The sequence below is a fragment of the Bison bison genome, unplaced genomic scaffold (genome assembly GCF_000754665.1).
Source record: "Bison bison bison isolate TAMUID 2011002044 unplaced genomic scaffold, Bison_UMD1.0 scf7180017864068, whole genome shotgun sequence".
Taxonomy (NCBI): Eukaryota; Metazoa; Chordata; class Mammalia; order Artiodactyla; family Bovidae; genus Bison; species Bison bison.
Window position 1 is genome coordinate 2524209 of NW_011494640.1, and position 17399 is coordinate 2541607.

General features: G+C 41.9%; 1 protein-coding gene across 2 annotated transcripts; it reads right to left on the minus strand.

The window, feature by feature from the left end:
- Positions 1 to 3955: 3955 nt before the first annotated feature.
- On the minus strand, positions 3956 to 17063 carry ZBTB8OS (zinc finger and BTB domain containing 8 opposite strand). 2 transcript variants are annotated; one of them, XM_010836919.1, is made up of 7 exons: positions 16908 to 17063; positions 9941 to 9965; positions 9550 to 9671; positions 9255 to 9337; positions 7969 to 8021; positions 6480 to 6516; positions 3956 to 4768 (listed from the first exon to the last, which is right to left on the minus strand). In XM_010836919.1, exons 1-7 carry the CDS (start codon positions 16972 to 16974, stop codon positions 4682 to 4684), a joined length of 474 nt encoding a protein of 157 aa, XP_010835221.1. In that variant the 5' UTR covers positions 16975 to 17063; the 3' UTR covers positions 3956 to 4681. The 2 variants fall into 2 exon arrangements, with proteins under 2 accessions (XP_010835221.1, XP_010835220.1); XM_010836918.1 differs by having other exon boundaries at positions 16507 to 17055.
- Between the last annotated feature and the right edge of the window lie 336 nt (positions 17064 to 17399).

Sequence of the window (17399 nt, forward strand, 5' to 3'; positions counted from 1 at the left end):
ACACTGGGCAGGCCCTTGGGAACATCCATAAAAAAGAAAAGGAAGATACCATGTAATCGATTCATCTTTCTTCTCATTGTGACACAGCCCTTGAAGGGTTAATACTGGAACCTGCAAGGAAATTGGGAAGGGACAATCAATGGAAGGGAGTCCTGTAGAAGGCACCTAGCTTGGCTTAAAGGGACAGGCACAGCTTTTGAAAACAGCTCAACTCAGATATGGAAGAAAGAAAACTAAAAAGCGGAAGAGAGAAGGCAGAAGGAAAGACAGAAGGGAGTGGCTTTGTTTTCCCTTCTGAATTAACAGACTCTGGAATGGCACTGGCTGCCAGAGTTGTCCTTAGGCTGGTCACACCCCCTAACCAAGCACTGTTTGTTTGTTTTTTTCTGTTCTGGACTTCCAAAAAAATTAAGGTGAAAAAGTAAGGGGGCTGTTGGCATTTAAGCTTGTCCCAGTAATAGTACTAGCCCTCACTTAGCATTACTGTGTCAGACACTGTCTTGAGCTTTATATGTATCAGTTCAGTTCAGTTCAGTCGCTCAGTGGTGTCCGACTCTTTGCGACCCCATGAACCACAGCACGCCAGGCCTCCCTGTCCATCACCAACTCCCGGGGTTGACTCAAACTCATGTCCATTGAGTCGGTGATGCCATCCAACCATCTCATCCTCTGTCGTCCCCTTCTCCTCCCGCCTTCAATCTTTCCCAGCATCAGGGTCTCTTCAAAAAAGTCAGTTCTTCTTTATGTGTATACATTCATTTAATTCTCTCAACAACCCTTCACCAGTTACAGTTTGGAAATTAAAGCACACAGAGGTTCACCAACATGCCCCAAGTTAGACAGTGACCGGAGGAAACAGCACTTCCACCCCTGTGATTTGGCTCCAGTCTGTGCTGTTAACCACTGCACTCCCAAAATCCTCAAAATAAAAATGTTACCACAGCAGTGTTTAAATTCCAGAGCTCCAAGTATAATTCCAAAATGACTCCCCTTCTCTTCTTTTACAGAATAAGATTCTTTTTAAAAAATATTTATTTCTGGCTGTACTGGGTCTTCGCTGCTGAGCAGAATTTTCTCTGGTTGTGGTAAGGGGGGCTACTCTCTAGTTGCCGTTCGTGGGCTTCTCATTGCGGTGGCTTCTCTTGTGGAGCACAGGCTCTAGAGTGGTCAGGCTTCAGTAGTTGTGGCTCATGGGCATAGCTGGCCCACGGCATGTGAAATCTTCCCAGACCAGAGACTGAACCTGTGTCCCCTTCACTGGTAGGTGGATTCTTAACCACTGGACTACCAGCGAAGTCCACAAAACAGGATTCTTCACTATGGTAGCAAAGCTGAGGGCACCTGGCCCATGAGTGGTTACTATCTCCATTTCAGAGTTAAACTGAGCCTCGGAGAGGTTCGAGAAATTTCCCAAAGTCATACAGCTAGCAAGTGACAGGGTTAGGATGTGAACTCGTGACTCTAATGTTAAAGCTTATATCTGGAGGTAGTTTAAAAAACACACATGCGTGCTAAGTCACTTCATTTGTGTCCAACTCTGCGACCCCACGGACTGTAACCCCACCAGGCTCCTCTGTCCATGGGACTCTCCAGACAAGAATACTGGAATGGGTTGCCATGCCCTTCTCCAGGGGATCTTCCCAAGCCAGAGATAGAACACACAGCGGTGTATTTATTTGGCAGTGTGAAAAAAATATATAAATCCACTATTTTCTACTGACTTGTTCTGATATTAGATTTCTGTCAAAATATTTTTACTAAATAACATTGGTTTTTGAACTTTTAGAGTATGTGTCAAAGAAAATGAGACAGCCATGATCTATCATCTATTTTTAAGTTCTACCTTACAAGCACTGCCCAAGTGTGAAATGTTTCCTTATATGTAAAATGTGAGAAGTAAAAGTTATTGTACTAACCTCACAGGGCTATCACCTGGATCACAAGCGTAGAACATGAATGTGATTTGTTATATATTAAAGGATATTGTATAATGACAGTGCATAGTGTCTGAAGTCCCCAGTCTGCCTCTACTAGCCAGGGGGTTTAGGTGTCACTAATCTCCTTATTTGTCAAGTGTAGGGCAACTGTACTACACATAGAATTGTTGAAAGGACAAATGGGTAACATACTAAAAGCATCTGGAAAAATGTTTGTACAGAGGAGAACTGGATATGTATTTATGACAAAATAAATATGTTGGCCCTAAGAGGGCCAACAGAAAGTCCTAAGAGGACTTCCTTGCATGTCCAGAATTCAACATTAAGTATTTGTTCATTTCACAGGTAACAAAACACAGAGTGTATTATATGGGAAATATTAATAACTGATCAATTACTACAGTCACTAAGTGCTGAATAAGTTTATTCTGGAAGGAGCTTTCAGAGAGTATCTTTTCCAACTTCCTGATTTTTTAGATGAAACTCAATTCTCAGTCTGTCTGGAATTTCCCAAACCTTCTGAAGCTCAGACTGCAGAAAGGGGCAGAATTCTAGTCTCCAAGGGGCACTTCCCCAACTTCCAGGAGGGTATAAACTATTTTCCCACTTCTTCTTCTTGAACATCCTTTGCCAGAGCCCACATGGTAACAGCAAGATGGAAAGAGAACTGACAGGAGTGGTTGTAGGCACGTGCAACCACTTAGCCAAGGCATCAGTGAGAAAAAGTCATGACATCACTACCGTTGCTTTCCTCAAGTTGCTGCTGCCACGTTACACACCACTGTACCATGACAATGGCTGTCTGACTAGTAGCAGACCTAGATGGCGTGATTTGGACCTTTCAGGCAAACAACTGTTCCAGCCGTTCCAGGTATCTTCTCTTCCTCAGCTCAGTTGTTTAAAATATATTACTAGATCACAGACATTTAAAACTGGAAAGAAACGGAGGAATCACTAATGCACACCTTTCATACATAGATGAGGACATGGGCTCACGGTCAAGCAGGAGAGCAAAGGCTAGGAATCGAAGCTTGTGACCTGCAGTTCTAGCGTTCTTATGGACGTGCTCAAGCAGCTCATCTGCGGTCTCTGCTAAAAGTGACGGCGCTCTAAGAGACTCAGTCCACTGACCACTGAGTCGTAACGTGTATATGTGTCATCTAGACTAGTGAACATCAAACAAGTGAAACTGAATAAGCCTGCAAATCTTTCGTTGCTGTTGTTTAGTCGCTAAGTCGTGTCCGACTCTTTTGTGACCTCATTGACTGTAGCCCGCCAGACTCCTCTGGGATTTCCCAGGCAAGAATATTGGAGTGGGTTGCCATTTCCTTCTCCAGGGATCAAACCCAAATTTCCTGCTTCACCTGCAGTGGCAGGCAACTTTTTTTTTTTTTTTTTAACCACTGAGCCAACTGGGAAGCCTAAAGCTTTAAAGCTAAGTAGAGAGGCTTAAGTTCAAAGACCCCTGAACCTTGAGTAGTTAGGGAGGCAGTGTGGAAAAGTGACTTGAGCTAGAATGAACTAAGATCCTGAAAGCCGCTTGGTGACGCCAATCAATCAATAAACATACAAAATGTGCCTGAGACTAAGAAAGGTGAAGGAGTGCTACCTCAGTGATCCTTGAAAAGCTAACTATCCACACCATAGGCTCTCGCCCTTGTCTTTGTGCTAAATCCCCGGAGAAAAACAAGGTGGTGCTCAGACAGAACACTTAGAAAGCTCACAGACCATCTTCTTTTAGATCAAGTTCAGCACACTGTAATGATATTTGACACCACCCAGTGGTAATCTTTTCTCACTAACATGTGAATAAATAGCAACTTTGCAAGGAAGAATACCTCAATCCATGAACAGAGAATGGAATAATACTGCAAGTCAAATGAAAGCAGTTTGATTTTTTCAAAGTTATCTACTTCAAAAAGTTCAGATCATTTAAAAGTTGTTTTCCTGGCCTCTTGTCTTCTTAGAAATGAAGAGCTTAGGGAATTTTTAAAAACCAAAGAAACTTTAAAAAATTCTTTTCTCTAACTGTATAAATATACTGGCTTTAATATAAAATTGTATGTTAGAAAGAAAGGCCCATTTGTATATGAATCAGGTTTTATCTTACGGGAAAAAGTGTCAGTATATCAGTGCTAAAAAAAAAAAAGTGAAAGTAAATCAGGACTGTTTCTAGAAAAGCCTTCCAATTGTTCAAATATAATTATTTCATCTAAGAAAACCAACTGGAGTACAGGATTGGGCTCTGTCCCATAGCAATCCAAAACACAACCTCTTTTAATGTACATATAGAAAATATATGTGTTAACCACTTTGGAAGAAAAGCAAAATACTGGCTGTAGGATTTCTCAAATTACGTTTTCTCCAAGGTGCAGTCAGTAAGAGTATAGGGGCTTCAGAGTCTCTCGGGCTGCTCTTATGTCAATGATCGTTCTTGGGACCAGGCTGGAGGACTTGCATTCCGTTGGAAAGGTGTAAAGCACCTGCTGCTACAAAGGGGAATCAACGAAGGAGGAGCCATGCTTGCCACTTAGAGACTTATTTAAAATTTGACTGTTTGGGTAACAAAGACCAAGGCTGTACCTTGATTTTCCATTTCTGAAAGTCACACTTTAAGTCAAAAATTTCTGTTCTGCAAAACTCCATATATAAATTCTCCATGTAGAGTTTATATCATGGTATCTTGTCAAAAGGAAGAGAAAAAAACAGTTCTTCATAGGAATCTCTTTTTTTTTTTTGGTATCTTAAATGTCAATGATCACAAAAACTTCTGGCTTCTCTTCATTATAGACTTGCATTGCTGAGTACGTTATTGCTTTGACTTCAGTTCCCTAAAGTTGGGGTTAAAGAAAAAAAAAGACACTGAAATCAGAACCATTAACTCTAGTAACAATTGGCAGAAAGTCAAACTTTTAATGTTATTCTGAAAAACTCATATGAAACAATCAGTTATCAAACGAGTATAGTATTACCCACTGAACCAATACAAATGAGAGACAAATGTGCACAGGAGAAAGCACTGGCCTAGACTCAGGAGATGGAGCACACGATAGTCCTGGCTTGTTTGCACCTGGACCAGAGGCTGTCTCACCCCTCTGGGCACCAGCCTTTACGTTTACCAAATGGGTTGACTCTAAGAACACAAAGCTTTTTTATTGTTTGGGTCAGGGCTCCTTCTTAGGGCTTCCTCTTCTGTACTGTCTAGCCTGGGCCCTGGGAACTCAGCCTATTCCCTTCTCTGAATAGCAGCCATCCTACAGACAAATGCCTACTGTTATCCAATATCTCTATTTAGATATCTAATAGGCATCTTGGAGAAGGCAATGGCACCCCACTCCAGTACTCTTGCCTGGAAAATCCCATGGATGGAGGAGCCTGGTAGGCTGCAGTCCATGGGGTCGCTGGGAGTCGGACACGACTGAGCGACTTCACTTTCACTTTTCACTCTCATGCATTGGAGAAGGAAATGGCAACCCACTCCAGTGTTCTTGCCTGGAGAATCCCAGGGACGGGGGAGCCTGGTGGGCTGCCGTATATGGGGTCACACAGAGTCGGACACGACTGAAGCGACTTGCAGCAGCAGCAGCAGCAGGCATCTCAAACATAATATGTTCAAAAGAAAATGCTACTGTAATTTATATTATAAAAATAACTTGTTTTCAATCCACATGCTCCACCTCTACTGGTTTCTATTCTTCTTAAGTTTCTCTGCCCCGAGGCTCTCTCACGAAGCTTCATTTTATTACATTGAAGAAATGCTACTGCAGCTGCTGGAAGCTACTAAATGATTTCTCAGTCAACCCCAACAAATTTAAGTCTTCTTGGACTAAACACAGGGGTCAGCAAACTACAAATTAAAGGTCAAATTGGCCTCCCACCTGTTTTTGTATAGCTCCATACATAAATGTAAGCCCCAATTGTAAGAACAGCTTTTACATTTCTAAATGGTAGTCGGGGGAGGGGAGTGAAAAAATACTTTACTGGAACACATTCACATTCATTCATTTAGGTGTTGTCCATGGCTGTTTAGTGCTATATATGAGTAAAGTAGTTGCTCTTCTATTGTTATCAGTCCACAAAGCAGAAAACAGGAAAAAAACAGCCTACCCCGATTCAAAGAGATTTGACTAGTACACAGTGAAGCCAAATACACTGGCAAATACTGAATCTAGAGAAGCACAAAAGAGAACTCCTTTTTCTCAGGCTTTCTAGTATCCAAAACATTGGATGTTTAGAGAACATCCAATCCAACATCTTCATTACAGGGAAAGACATGAAAGCTCAAAAAGGGAAAGGGACTCTTCAGCCCCAAAACACTCTGTAACAAACCTGACCCTATAGCCCGAGGCAGACTCCTAATCTTCCAAATCAGAAATTGCAGGGTTTTAACATAACATGTCCAGACAGGTCATATTAGTCTGGGAAAAATTTAGGAGTTTATACTGACTTATGAGAACTAGTAAGTTAACTGTAACATACACTGACTTTTTTATGGTAAAGGTCAAATAAAATATTTTTAAATGGCTGGATTTTAAAACATACCTGAGGGTGCTTAGACAATGAGAATTCTTCTCCCCACCTTGAGAAGAAGGAGTAAAACGTGATTAAGATTTCCAGGATTCAACATTTATTCTCTCTTTATACGTTTTAAGATAAGCCTTATAAATGTGGTTAAGATACAGACTTCCCGGGTGGCTCAGTGTTAAAGAAACCGGCTGCTGATGCAGGTGATGCAGGAGATGTGGATTCGATCCCTGGGTCAGGAAGATCCCTGGAGGACAAAGTGGCAACCCATCCCAGTAATTTTACATGGAAAATTCCATGGACAGAGGAGCCTGGCAGGCTGCGGACCATGGGATCACAAAGAATCGGGCACAACTGAGCACACACACGTAAGATACTAGAAAGCACAAAGGGATGAGGGAGAAAGGAGCTATAAATTTCAGTTTGATGGTCAGCAGATATAGCTACTGAACTTGTACGATATCCCTTTCAACAAGGTTGATGTCATAGTACAGTGTACATAGGTAGATTCTCAATAACATTGTTTAATGAATACTGGTTCATAATAGAGGAGCATGTTCAAAATTTTCACTGTACTCAGGGCTATAGAACTGATTAAATAATATCTTCCATTGTAAAAAGCAGGTCTGAGCACCATAAAGGCAAAATACAAGATTTCATAATACGATCTGAACTTAAGTTTGTATTTTATGACTTCTCAAAAAATGGCCATGGTATGTACCTGGTAGGCCCTAGAAGGCTACTCACGCTCCTAGAACTTGAGATGAGTATCCTCTCTCCCTTCAACACTGAAGTAGCTGAAGTTCACAGTAGTAAAAGCAGTAGCAGTACCAGAAAGAGCACAGTTTTAAAACTCTGTTCAACTATTTATCAGCTAATTACCCTTGGACAACTCTGTTTTCTTACTCATTAAAAAAAAAAGGGGGGGGGGAGTAGGAGATAATAAAAGATCTCACTTTACAAAAGAGATGTAAAAAATTCAACATAAAATGGAAAAGCTAAGTTTTATATAAAAGTAACCTAAAAGACATCATTAGATGACTGAAGAAACTTGGAAAACACGAAATCCAATCAAAGTGCCCTAATCAAGAGTTTGCAAACTCAGGAAGGAAAAGTATAACTTGTTAATGGAAGGAACTGGTTTGAATGGAGTCTAGGTGTGAGGATCTATAAGAAAGGCTACATCAGCATTTCTCATCACCAAGCTAGGTTGTACGCACATATCTGCGCCATCCATCAGTGATATATTTTTGTGTGTTAAAAATCACAAATTGGGAATTGTTTACCAATCCAAATCACCTGTGTTCTGACAAGTTTCTGGTCCTCCAAAGCTGAGGTGAACCCTTGCTCCTAGGTGGCTCACCAAGCTTAACCTGCAAAGCCCTATAGGGATGCAACTGGTCTCCTGATTTAATGTTTCTGTTTGTCTTCCTGCTCACTGAGTACACTGAAGACTGCAACTTAACATTTTACATGACCTGTGACTTAAAAGGTTTTCAAAACTTACCCAATTGACCGTATTTTGAAATTTCTCTGGTCGATATTAAGTACTTTGACTTCCTAAAGAAGAAAAAGTGTTTTTAATTTTAATAGACGTTCATAATAGACCATCTATTAAAACATGTCAAGGTTATCACTTTTCCAAGATAATAGCATGTAACTTCTTTGAAGCAAAGAAAATTAAAATGTTAATAACAAACGATGTATTTTAAGAAAACAAGGCTTTTTCTTACCCATTCAAGGGAGGTATTATTGAAAATGTACAATTTAAAGTATAAGTCATGAGAATTTTTCTGTAAGATACGTAGTGGAGGATGACCTAGGATTTCAATCATTCTGGGGTTTTTTTCAGCTTTATGTATTTAGAGGTGATAAAACGCTCCGCCTATTTTTATATAATATTATAGGCTCTTGAACTCTGTAGGACAAATGACCCAGTTAGAAGAATGTATGTAGTGGAGCTGGTAAGGGAGTGAATGGAGGAATTATGGAGCAAGGAAGGCCAGGTGTGTTAGAAACAATAAGGCTGGAGAGGTGTTCCCTTCTAGAGGCTGATGGCAAAAAGTAACCTCTGTTAGGCTTTTCCCTTTCCACGTTAAGGAAACCAAAAGCACTATTTTATTCTTCTTCTGGCTGTACCGCACAGCTTGCAGGATCTCAGGGCCATCAGCAGTGAGAGTACAGAGTCCTAACTAGTGGACTGCCAGGGAATTCCCTAAAAGCACCAATGGCTCAGGGGTAAAGATTAGCCTGCAATGCAGGAGACAGGTTTGATCCCTGGGTCAGGAAGATCCCCTGAAAAAGGAAATGGCAACACACTCCAGTATTCTTGCCTGGGAAATCCCATGGACAGAAGAGCTGGCAGGTTACTTTTTCGAGAAAAAAGTCAGACACCACTGAACAACTAAATAACAATAATGACACAGCAGACCTGCTAAATATCAAATGGGACAAGAGGAACTTATGGACGAACATTTAAAAAGCTCAAACTTGAGAGACATAAAACATGCCGACAGAGAAGAGAGTATGTGCATTCTTCTGACTCAAGATACAGTGAGTGACCAGTGTATGAGATCTAAATACAAGACGCACATACATAGGCAAACTCAGGTTAACCAAGAAGAGCCTATGGTCACCATAATTTCTGCATGACATCATCTTACATATCTGAATTGTTTCATTTTACATCATATATTCTATTTTAAATAGAATGTTCTGTTTTAAACCACTAGTTTTACTCTAAAATATGGACTCAAAATGCATTTGTTCAGTAAAAAAGAAAAACTTGCTTACCCGGGGTATGAAGAATTCATCAGCACTGAATTTATAAAGCCACTCATCCAGAAAGTGAAACAGAAGAGATTGTAAGTCATCGCCTACCCAGGGTCAGAAAGAACCATAAAGAACAGTGTTTAATAATTCTCATCTCTGAAAACTTGTTGGAATTTTACAGTGCAATAAATTTCTTAGGCTCCTTGAAAGAACAAGCTCACAATCAACTTTTTGTACCTCCTGTAAGTGTATACTGAAATTATATAGCATCTGAATCCTTGTATAACAATTTCTTCCTTGTGAACAAATTGATTACCTTGGGTTTCTACTTCTATTGTTTGCAGGGGCTCCACAGTCCCAGTATCTGTCATGTAACCAAACATAGCCATTGCACATTGTTCAAAAGCTTCCTCCAGAGTGTCTCCCCAAGCATGTAACCTAAAGAAATGCATTCGTGCCTTGTGTAATATGATTCACTGCAAGACAGAAAACTCGACAGCAAAGTAAAATCAACACTGTAAATGCAAAAGCAAAGGCCTCAATCAATTTAATGACACTGAAACCAGGTGCTTTTGAACCACCATTTTCATGTTCTAAAGAAACCAAAACAGAGGAGAAAAATTAAAACTAGGGACTGCAAGATTAAAAGATCAGTTTTCCTGTGTTAGGCACACGATTTCAAAGGCATAAACTCCAGCTCTACTCACTGGACATCGGCTGTATGATCCAAATCTGAGGGAGAGAGGAAAAAACAATAATAAGTAACTAGACTTGACTTGCAAATCACAAGAAAATGACTCTAGATTATTATTAAAAATATCATTCTTGAAGAACAAGAAAATGTAGGTTGACCATCCACCTTCCACTAATCATTTACACAAAAGTTGTCATTGTTAAGGTTTATTTTTAAAAATTTCTAAGCCTTTAGTTATTATTCAATTAATATTAAATGAACTAATATAAGTAATAGAATAGTTATATAACATTAGCATATTGATGATAAAGGGTTATTTCTTTTAAAGCCAAGATTTATATTTAAATGAATGATGAGAATTCCCTGGCAGTCCAGTAGTTACTAGGCCTCCACACACAGGTTCAATCTCTGGTTGAGGAACTAAGATCCCACATGCCCTGCAGTCTTCTAGGTGATCTAAAAAGTGCCCAGTCATGTTAGACTCTGCAATTCCATGGACTGTAGCCCACCAGGCTCCTCTGTCCATGGAATTTTCCAGGCAAGAATACTGGAGTGGGTTGCCATTTCCTACTTCACTAATACCTCATAGTTTCTCAATAAACAAATGCCATTTCCTGTTATTAGTTACATTCCCCAACAAAACAAATCAATATCTTTCCTAATATCTACTTGTGTGTGTGTTAGTGCTCAGTCATGTCTGACTCTTTCAGTTCATTTCAGTCGTGTCCAATTCTTTGCGACCCCATGAACCGCAGCATGCCAGGCCTCCCTGTCCATCACCAACTCCTGGAGTGTACTCGAACCTGTGTCCATTGAGTCGGTGATACCATCCAATCATCTCATCCTCTGTCATCCCCTTCTCCTCCTGCCGTCAATCTTTCTCAGCATCAGGATCTTTTCAAATGAGTCAACTCTTCACATCAGGTGGCCAAAGTATTCAAGTTTCAGCTTCAGCATCAGTCCTTCCAATGAACACCCAGGACTGATCTCCTTTAGGATGGACTGGTTGGATCTCCTTGCAGTCCAAGGGACTCTCAAGAGTCTTCTCCAACACCACAGTTCAAAAGCATCAATTCTTCAGCACTCAGCTTTCTTCATAGTCCAACTCTCACATCCATATATGACTACTGGAAAAACCATAGCCTTGACTAGACAGACCTTTGTTGGCAAAGTAATGTCTCTGCTTTTTAATATGCTGTCTAGGTTGATCATAACTTTCCTTCCAAGGAGCAAGTGTCTTTTAATTTCACGGCTGCAATCACCATCTGCAGTGATTTTGGAGCCCAGAAAAATAAAGTCAGCCATTGTTTCCCCATCTATTTGCCATGAAATGATGGGACCGGATGCCATGATTTTAGTCTGACTCTTTGCAACCCCATAAACTGTAGCCTGCCAGGCTCCTCTGTTCATAAATGACCAAAATTCTAGAAACTACATCATCAAAGATATAAAATTCCAGATTTCCCAGTCTCACCTTTTCATGAACAGCTAGCCAAATCCCAGACAAAACAGGCTTTTATTTTTAACAAGAGTCAAGTTTTATATTTGTTACTTTCTTGCATTTGAAGGAATCCTCATGATATCCTTGGTCAGTAAAATAGTTTTGAAAAGTAAACTCCACAATATGTATTACAAGCTTTTTCCGGATAGTCTCACTGAATCTGTTATTTTAATATTTCAGAGTCTATTCTTCACTCTTAACCCTGACTTCCATCAATTCTTCCTACTTAGGATCATAGAATATTCAAGCTAGAATGAAACCTCAGAGACCATTTAACAGAAATCCTTCAATTAAAGAAGAAACCTGAAATCCTGAGAGATTGTATAACTTGTTCAGGACCATACTGCTGATTAGAGTTGGGACTAGAATTGAGATTTTCTGACTCCCAGTTTAGTGCCCTTTACATCATAACACATCTTCTTCTGGTAACACTCAGGGTTTAAGCTCACCTCTGATTTAGTCAAAATACTACTGAGGCCTCAGTACATTTTAGACACTAATGGGCTCAATGACCAGCAGAGATGACAAACAAGTTAAAGGAAAGCAACACATTTTAATGCTAGAGAAATGAAAGCATGTGGCCACAAAAGGACATAGCAGAATGTTCACAGCAACTTTATTCCCCCAAATTAAAAACCCAACGTTCATGAAGAGAATGAATAAATAAACTGAGGATTACTATGCCACACTGCTCAGCAATAAAGCAGCATGAACTAGTGATATGTGCATTAACAAGAGTCTCAAAAACATCAAGTGAAAACTGCAGAACTCTCACACACATATCTCCATCCAAACCCCTGCACTAAGAGACCTGATCAGCTTTAGTGTGGCTTCTAGCAGCTTAAGCCTGTGTACCTAGGATCATCGTGGCCCCACCGTTACAATGCCTGCCTGAGAAAGCTATACACTGTAGGAGAATTTATCGTTTGTCCCGAGACAACCCTGGACAATAGGTCCTTGACCTCCCTTTCTCAGAGCATTCACTAAAAAGGGCTTACGACTGTGAATATTTATCTCTTACAACTCAGAAGTATCTTTCCCATTCCTCCGAAATGTAATCATCAGGAAGAACTCCCAGGCTCCGTGGGAGAGAATTCTAACTTGGTAACTGCCAGCTAGCAAACACTGCTACTCCAATGACATTTACACTGACCAAGCTTTTGTAATTTTTCATTTCTAGTCTCTACTGAAACCCCTGCTCTCCCCCATCTCTCATTCTTCTTTTAAAAAGTCCAATCTCCTCTGCACAAATCCAAAGGGATCTCAGCTCTTTCCCCTGCTGTCCATAATTACTGAATAAAGTCCACTCACCACTTTAATGTCTAACATTTATCAGTGATACTCAGTGAAGACACCAGATATAAAAGAATGTGTACTATGTGATTCCATTTATATAAAACTCTCAAACAAACAAAAGTAAACTATAGTGAATGATATCACAGGGTGTGAGGAAAGAGACATACTCATACAATGCTAGTGAGAGTATAAATTGGTGAAACTTCAACAGACAGTGAGTTTGCAATAATTACTGAAGTTTAAAATGCAGGTATCAAAAAGAGTGTATATATAACTGAATCACTTGACTGTGCAGCAGAAAGTAACCAACACTGTGAATCACCTAGGGGCTTTCCACCTGGCACACTGGTAAAGAACCCATCTGCCAGTGCAGGAGACCCAAGAGATGTGGGTTTGATCCCTGGGTCAGGAAGGTCACGTGGAGGAGGAAATGGTAACCCACTCCAGTATTCTTGCCTGGAGAATCCCATGGACAGAGGAGCCTAGTGGGCTACATCCCATGGTGTTACAGAGTCAGACATGATTCAGCAACTGAGCAAAGCATCCACAGTACATCAACTATACTCCAATTTTTAAAAATACTGATAGAATGCAGATACCCTTTACCAAAGTAATGTAACTTTTGGAAATTTATTCTACAGATACACTTGCACATGTGCCAAACAATGGATGTACGGCTATATTCACTGCTGCATTATTTCTAATAGCTGCTGCTGCTGCTAAGTCACTTCAGTTGTGTCCGACTCTGTGCGACCCCATAGATGGCACAAATGTAAATGTCCACCAACTAGAAATTGAGTAAATTAAAGTACATCTTTGCATGTACACATATAAAAATGTTATGACTGGCTGATCTAGAAAGCAAGACTAAGGGGCCTGGGATCAGAGCTGACTTTTCACCGCATACCTGTCATACTTTTTGAATTCTGAATCATAGGTAATTCTTAAAAAACTAAGAGAAAAATGATGGGAATACCAGACCACCTTACCAGCCTCCTGAAAAATCTGTATGCAGGTCAAGAAACAATGATTAGAATCAGACATGGAACAACAGACTGGTTCAAAATTGGGGGAGGAGTACTTCAAGGCTATACGCTGTCACACTGCTTATTTAACTTATATGCAGAGTACATCATGAGAAATGCCAGTCTGGATGAAGCACAAGCTGGAATCAAGATTGCTGGGAGAAATATCAAAAACCTCAGACAGACACCACCCTATGGCAGAAAGAGAAGAGGAACTAAAGAGCCTCTTGATAAAAGTGAAAGAGTGAAAAAGTTGGCTTAAAACTTAACATTCAAAAAACAAAGATCACAGCACCCTATCCCATCTCTTCATGGCAACTAGATGGGGAAACAATGGAAACGACAGACTTTATTTTCTTGGGCTCCAAAATTACTGCAGATGGTGACTGCAGCCATGAAATTAAAAGACACTTGCTCCTTGGAAGAAAAGCTATGACCAACCTAGACAGCATATTAAAAAGCAGAGACGTTACTTTGCCAACAAAGGTCCGTCTAGTCAAGGCTATGGTTTTTCTAGTAGTCATGTATGGATGTGAGAGTTGGACTATAAAGAAAGCTGAGCACCGAAGAATTGATGCTTTTGAAGTGTGGTGTTGGAGAAGACTCTTGAGAGTCCCTTGGACTGCAAGGAGATCCAACCAGTCCATCCTAAAGGAAATCAGTCCTAAATGTTCATTGGAAGGGCTGATGCTGAAGCTGAAACTCGACTACCTGATGTGAAGAATTGAGTCATTTGAAAAGACCCTGATGCTAGGAAAGATTGAAGGCAGGAGGAGAAGGGGACAGAGGATGAGATGGTTGGATGGCATTACCAACTCGATTGACGAGTTTGAGCAAGTTCTGGGAGTTGGTGATGGACAAGGAAACCTGGTGTGGGGCAGTCCATGAGGCCGCAGAGTTGGAACTGAGTGAGTAACTGAATTGATTGAACAGAAAAATGAGCTACGGAGACACACAGGATCTAGAAAGTACAGAGCCTAGTATGCTATGATAAATAGTTGTACTCTACACAGAGGACCTTCCCAGGTGGCTCAGTGATAAGAGAATCTGCCTGCCAAGCAGGAGCCGGTTTTCCCAGACCTGGGCTGGGAAGATCCCCTGGAGAAGGAAATATCAACCCACTCCAGTATTTTTCCTTGGGAAACCCATGGACAAAGAAGCCTGGTGGGCTATAGTCCATGGGGTCACAAAGAGTTAGACAGGACTTAGCAACTAAACAGCAGCATACAGAGAACAATGTGAAATTAAAGAACTTCAGAGGGGAAATAAGAGCCAAATTTGTGCTCTCCAAACCACATCCACCTTTAGGGCTAACAATTTAACATTTATATAGACTAACTTTAGAGTCTGCACTATATTTTTATATTTATTATTATCTCATTTTGCCCTCACAGGAAGGAACAGAATGCAAAAAGAGGTTATGTGATTTGCCTAAAGTCACTAAGCTACAAATGGCAAAACCAGGTCCTTTTACTAACACAGGATACAAGTAAGACATTAGTAGTCCTCTACTTATAACTTTCTGAGTCCTCCACCCTAGCCACATTCTATCTACAGGATTGTTGAAGATAGGTGGGGATGGGGGTGGTTACATGAAACACTTGAAAACACAGCTATTTTCACAATGAACACACCAGTAAAACTCCCTCAAAGGTCTGTGTAGACAAAGCTATAGTTTTTCCAGCAGTCTTTTATGGTTGTGGGGCTTCCCTGGTGGCTCAGAACCTGCCTGCAATGTGGGAGACCTGGGTTCGATCTGGGATGGGAAGATCCCCTGGAGGAGGGCATGGCAACCCACTCCAGAACTCTTGCCTGGAGAATCTCCATGGACAGAGGAACGTGGTGTACTACAGTCCATGGGGTTGCAAAGGGTCGACAAGACTGAGCGACTATGGACACACACGGACGGATGTGAGCGCTGGACCATAAAGGCTGAGCGCAGGAGAATTGATGCTTTTGAATTGTGGTGCTGGAGAAGGTCTTGGGAGTCCCTTGGCCTGCAAGGAGATCAAACCAGTCAATTCTAAACGACATTAACCCTGAATATTCATTGGAAGGACTATAGTTGAAGCTGAAGTTCCAATACTTTGGCCACTTGGTGCAAACAGCCAACTCACTGGAAACCACCCTGATGCTTCCTGCTGGTTCAGCTGGTAAAGCTGCATTGAGGGAGACCTGGGTTCCATCCTTGGGTTCTGAAGATTTCCTGGAGAAGTGAAAGGCTACCCACTCCAGTATTCTGGCCAGGAGAACTTCATGGACTGTATAATCCATGGGGTTACAAACAGTCCGACACGACTTAGCGACTTTCACTGATGATGGGAAAATTGAAGGCAAAAGGAAATCGGGGGGTGGGGGCAAAGGATTAGATTGTTCCATAGCATCACCGACTGAATGGACATAAATTTGAACAAATTCCAGGAGATGGGGGGAAGGGGGAAGGGAGCTCTGGACAGCAGCAGTCCTTGAGGTAGCAGAATCTGACAGGACTTAGCAACTAAACAACAAAAATTCCCATAAGATAAATGTGACTAGGCATATACAAGGAGAGTTCAAGATATTATATATGTGGGAGCCCAGGTTTCCCGACTCTCAGACCAGGCGTTTTTATTCTTCAGCGTTTCAGCTTTCCCGGGATTAGTTCAGAAGAGCATTCACACAGGGCGAAACGGGGTAATGCCTGAACCACCCTAAGGCGCAAAGTGGAAGAGGGAGCCAGAGCCCTCCCGCAAGGAGAGAAGTGAGCCACCTACTCACACTCGTACTTCCGACTGACTGGAGGATACTTGGCCTTGATCGCCTTCTGCTCCTCAGTCAAATTGTAATCTCTTACATCTTCCCCTTCCTGCGCCATGATTGCGGGTTTGGACCCAAGCTCAACTTCCGCCCTTCATCAGCCGGACTTCAGCCCGGACTTACAACATCCGCCCAAGACTCCGCCCCTAGACTGACACCCTTAAAGGGCTAGGACGCCGTCCTCGAGGACTTAATCCCCTAAACCTTAATCCCTTACGACTTCCGTTCTAGGTCTCGCCGTTTGGAGCTCTTTAAAAGTCCAAGGACCCATTTTCTGGACGTGCTTCATCAATAGTCCTAAGAAGTAAGGGAACAAATATATTGGAGGATCTAGGAATAGGACAACACTTGAATTAAGATACCTCGAGGTGTAATAAAGACCTTTCTTGCCAGTTTACCCCTAGCGTGGCCAACTAGACCCGAAAACATCCTAGATTTCTCATTCAAAGCCCTACTTTCAAGGGGTAGCTAGCTGAACGCTCTTCAAGAAAATGGCTGCCCCCCCGGAGCTTGCGGCCTAAACCGTTCACGTGACCTCGGGCGGCTCACTCTCACCAACCCGCGCGCGCGCAAGCGAAGGAAGTCAGCTGGGGTCCGTGTGGGGGCAGGGGCGGAGCGCGCGCCTCGGCCCCGCGGCAAGAGACTCTACGCGTCTGGATAGGTTACGAATGCGACTTCCCCGCCCACTTCGCCGCTCGACGCACTCCGATTGGCCGGTGTTGGCGCGAAGGTGCGCGAGTCATCCCTCACGCAGGGGCAGCAGGAAACAATAGAGGCCGCGCGCGCAGAGCGAGCGCCCGTAGGCTCCCCGCCCCTCCCGCAACGCTCAACCCCGGGATCCCCGCCGGCTTGCC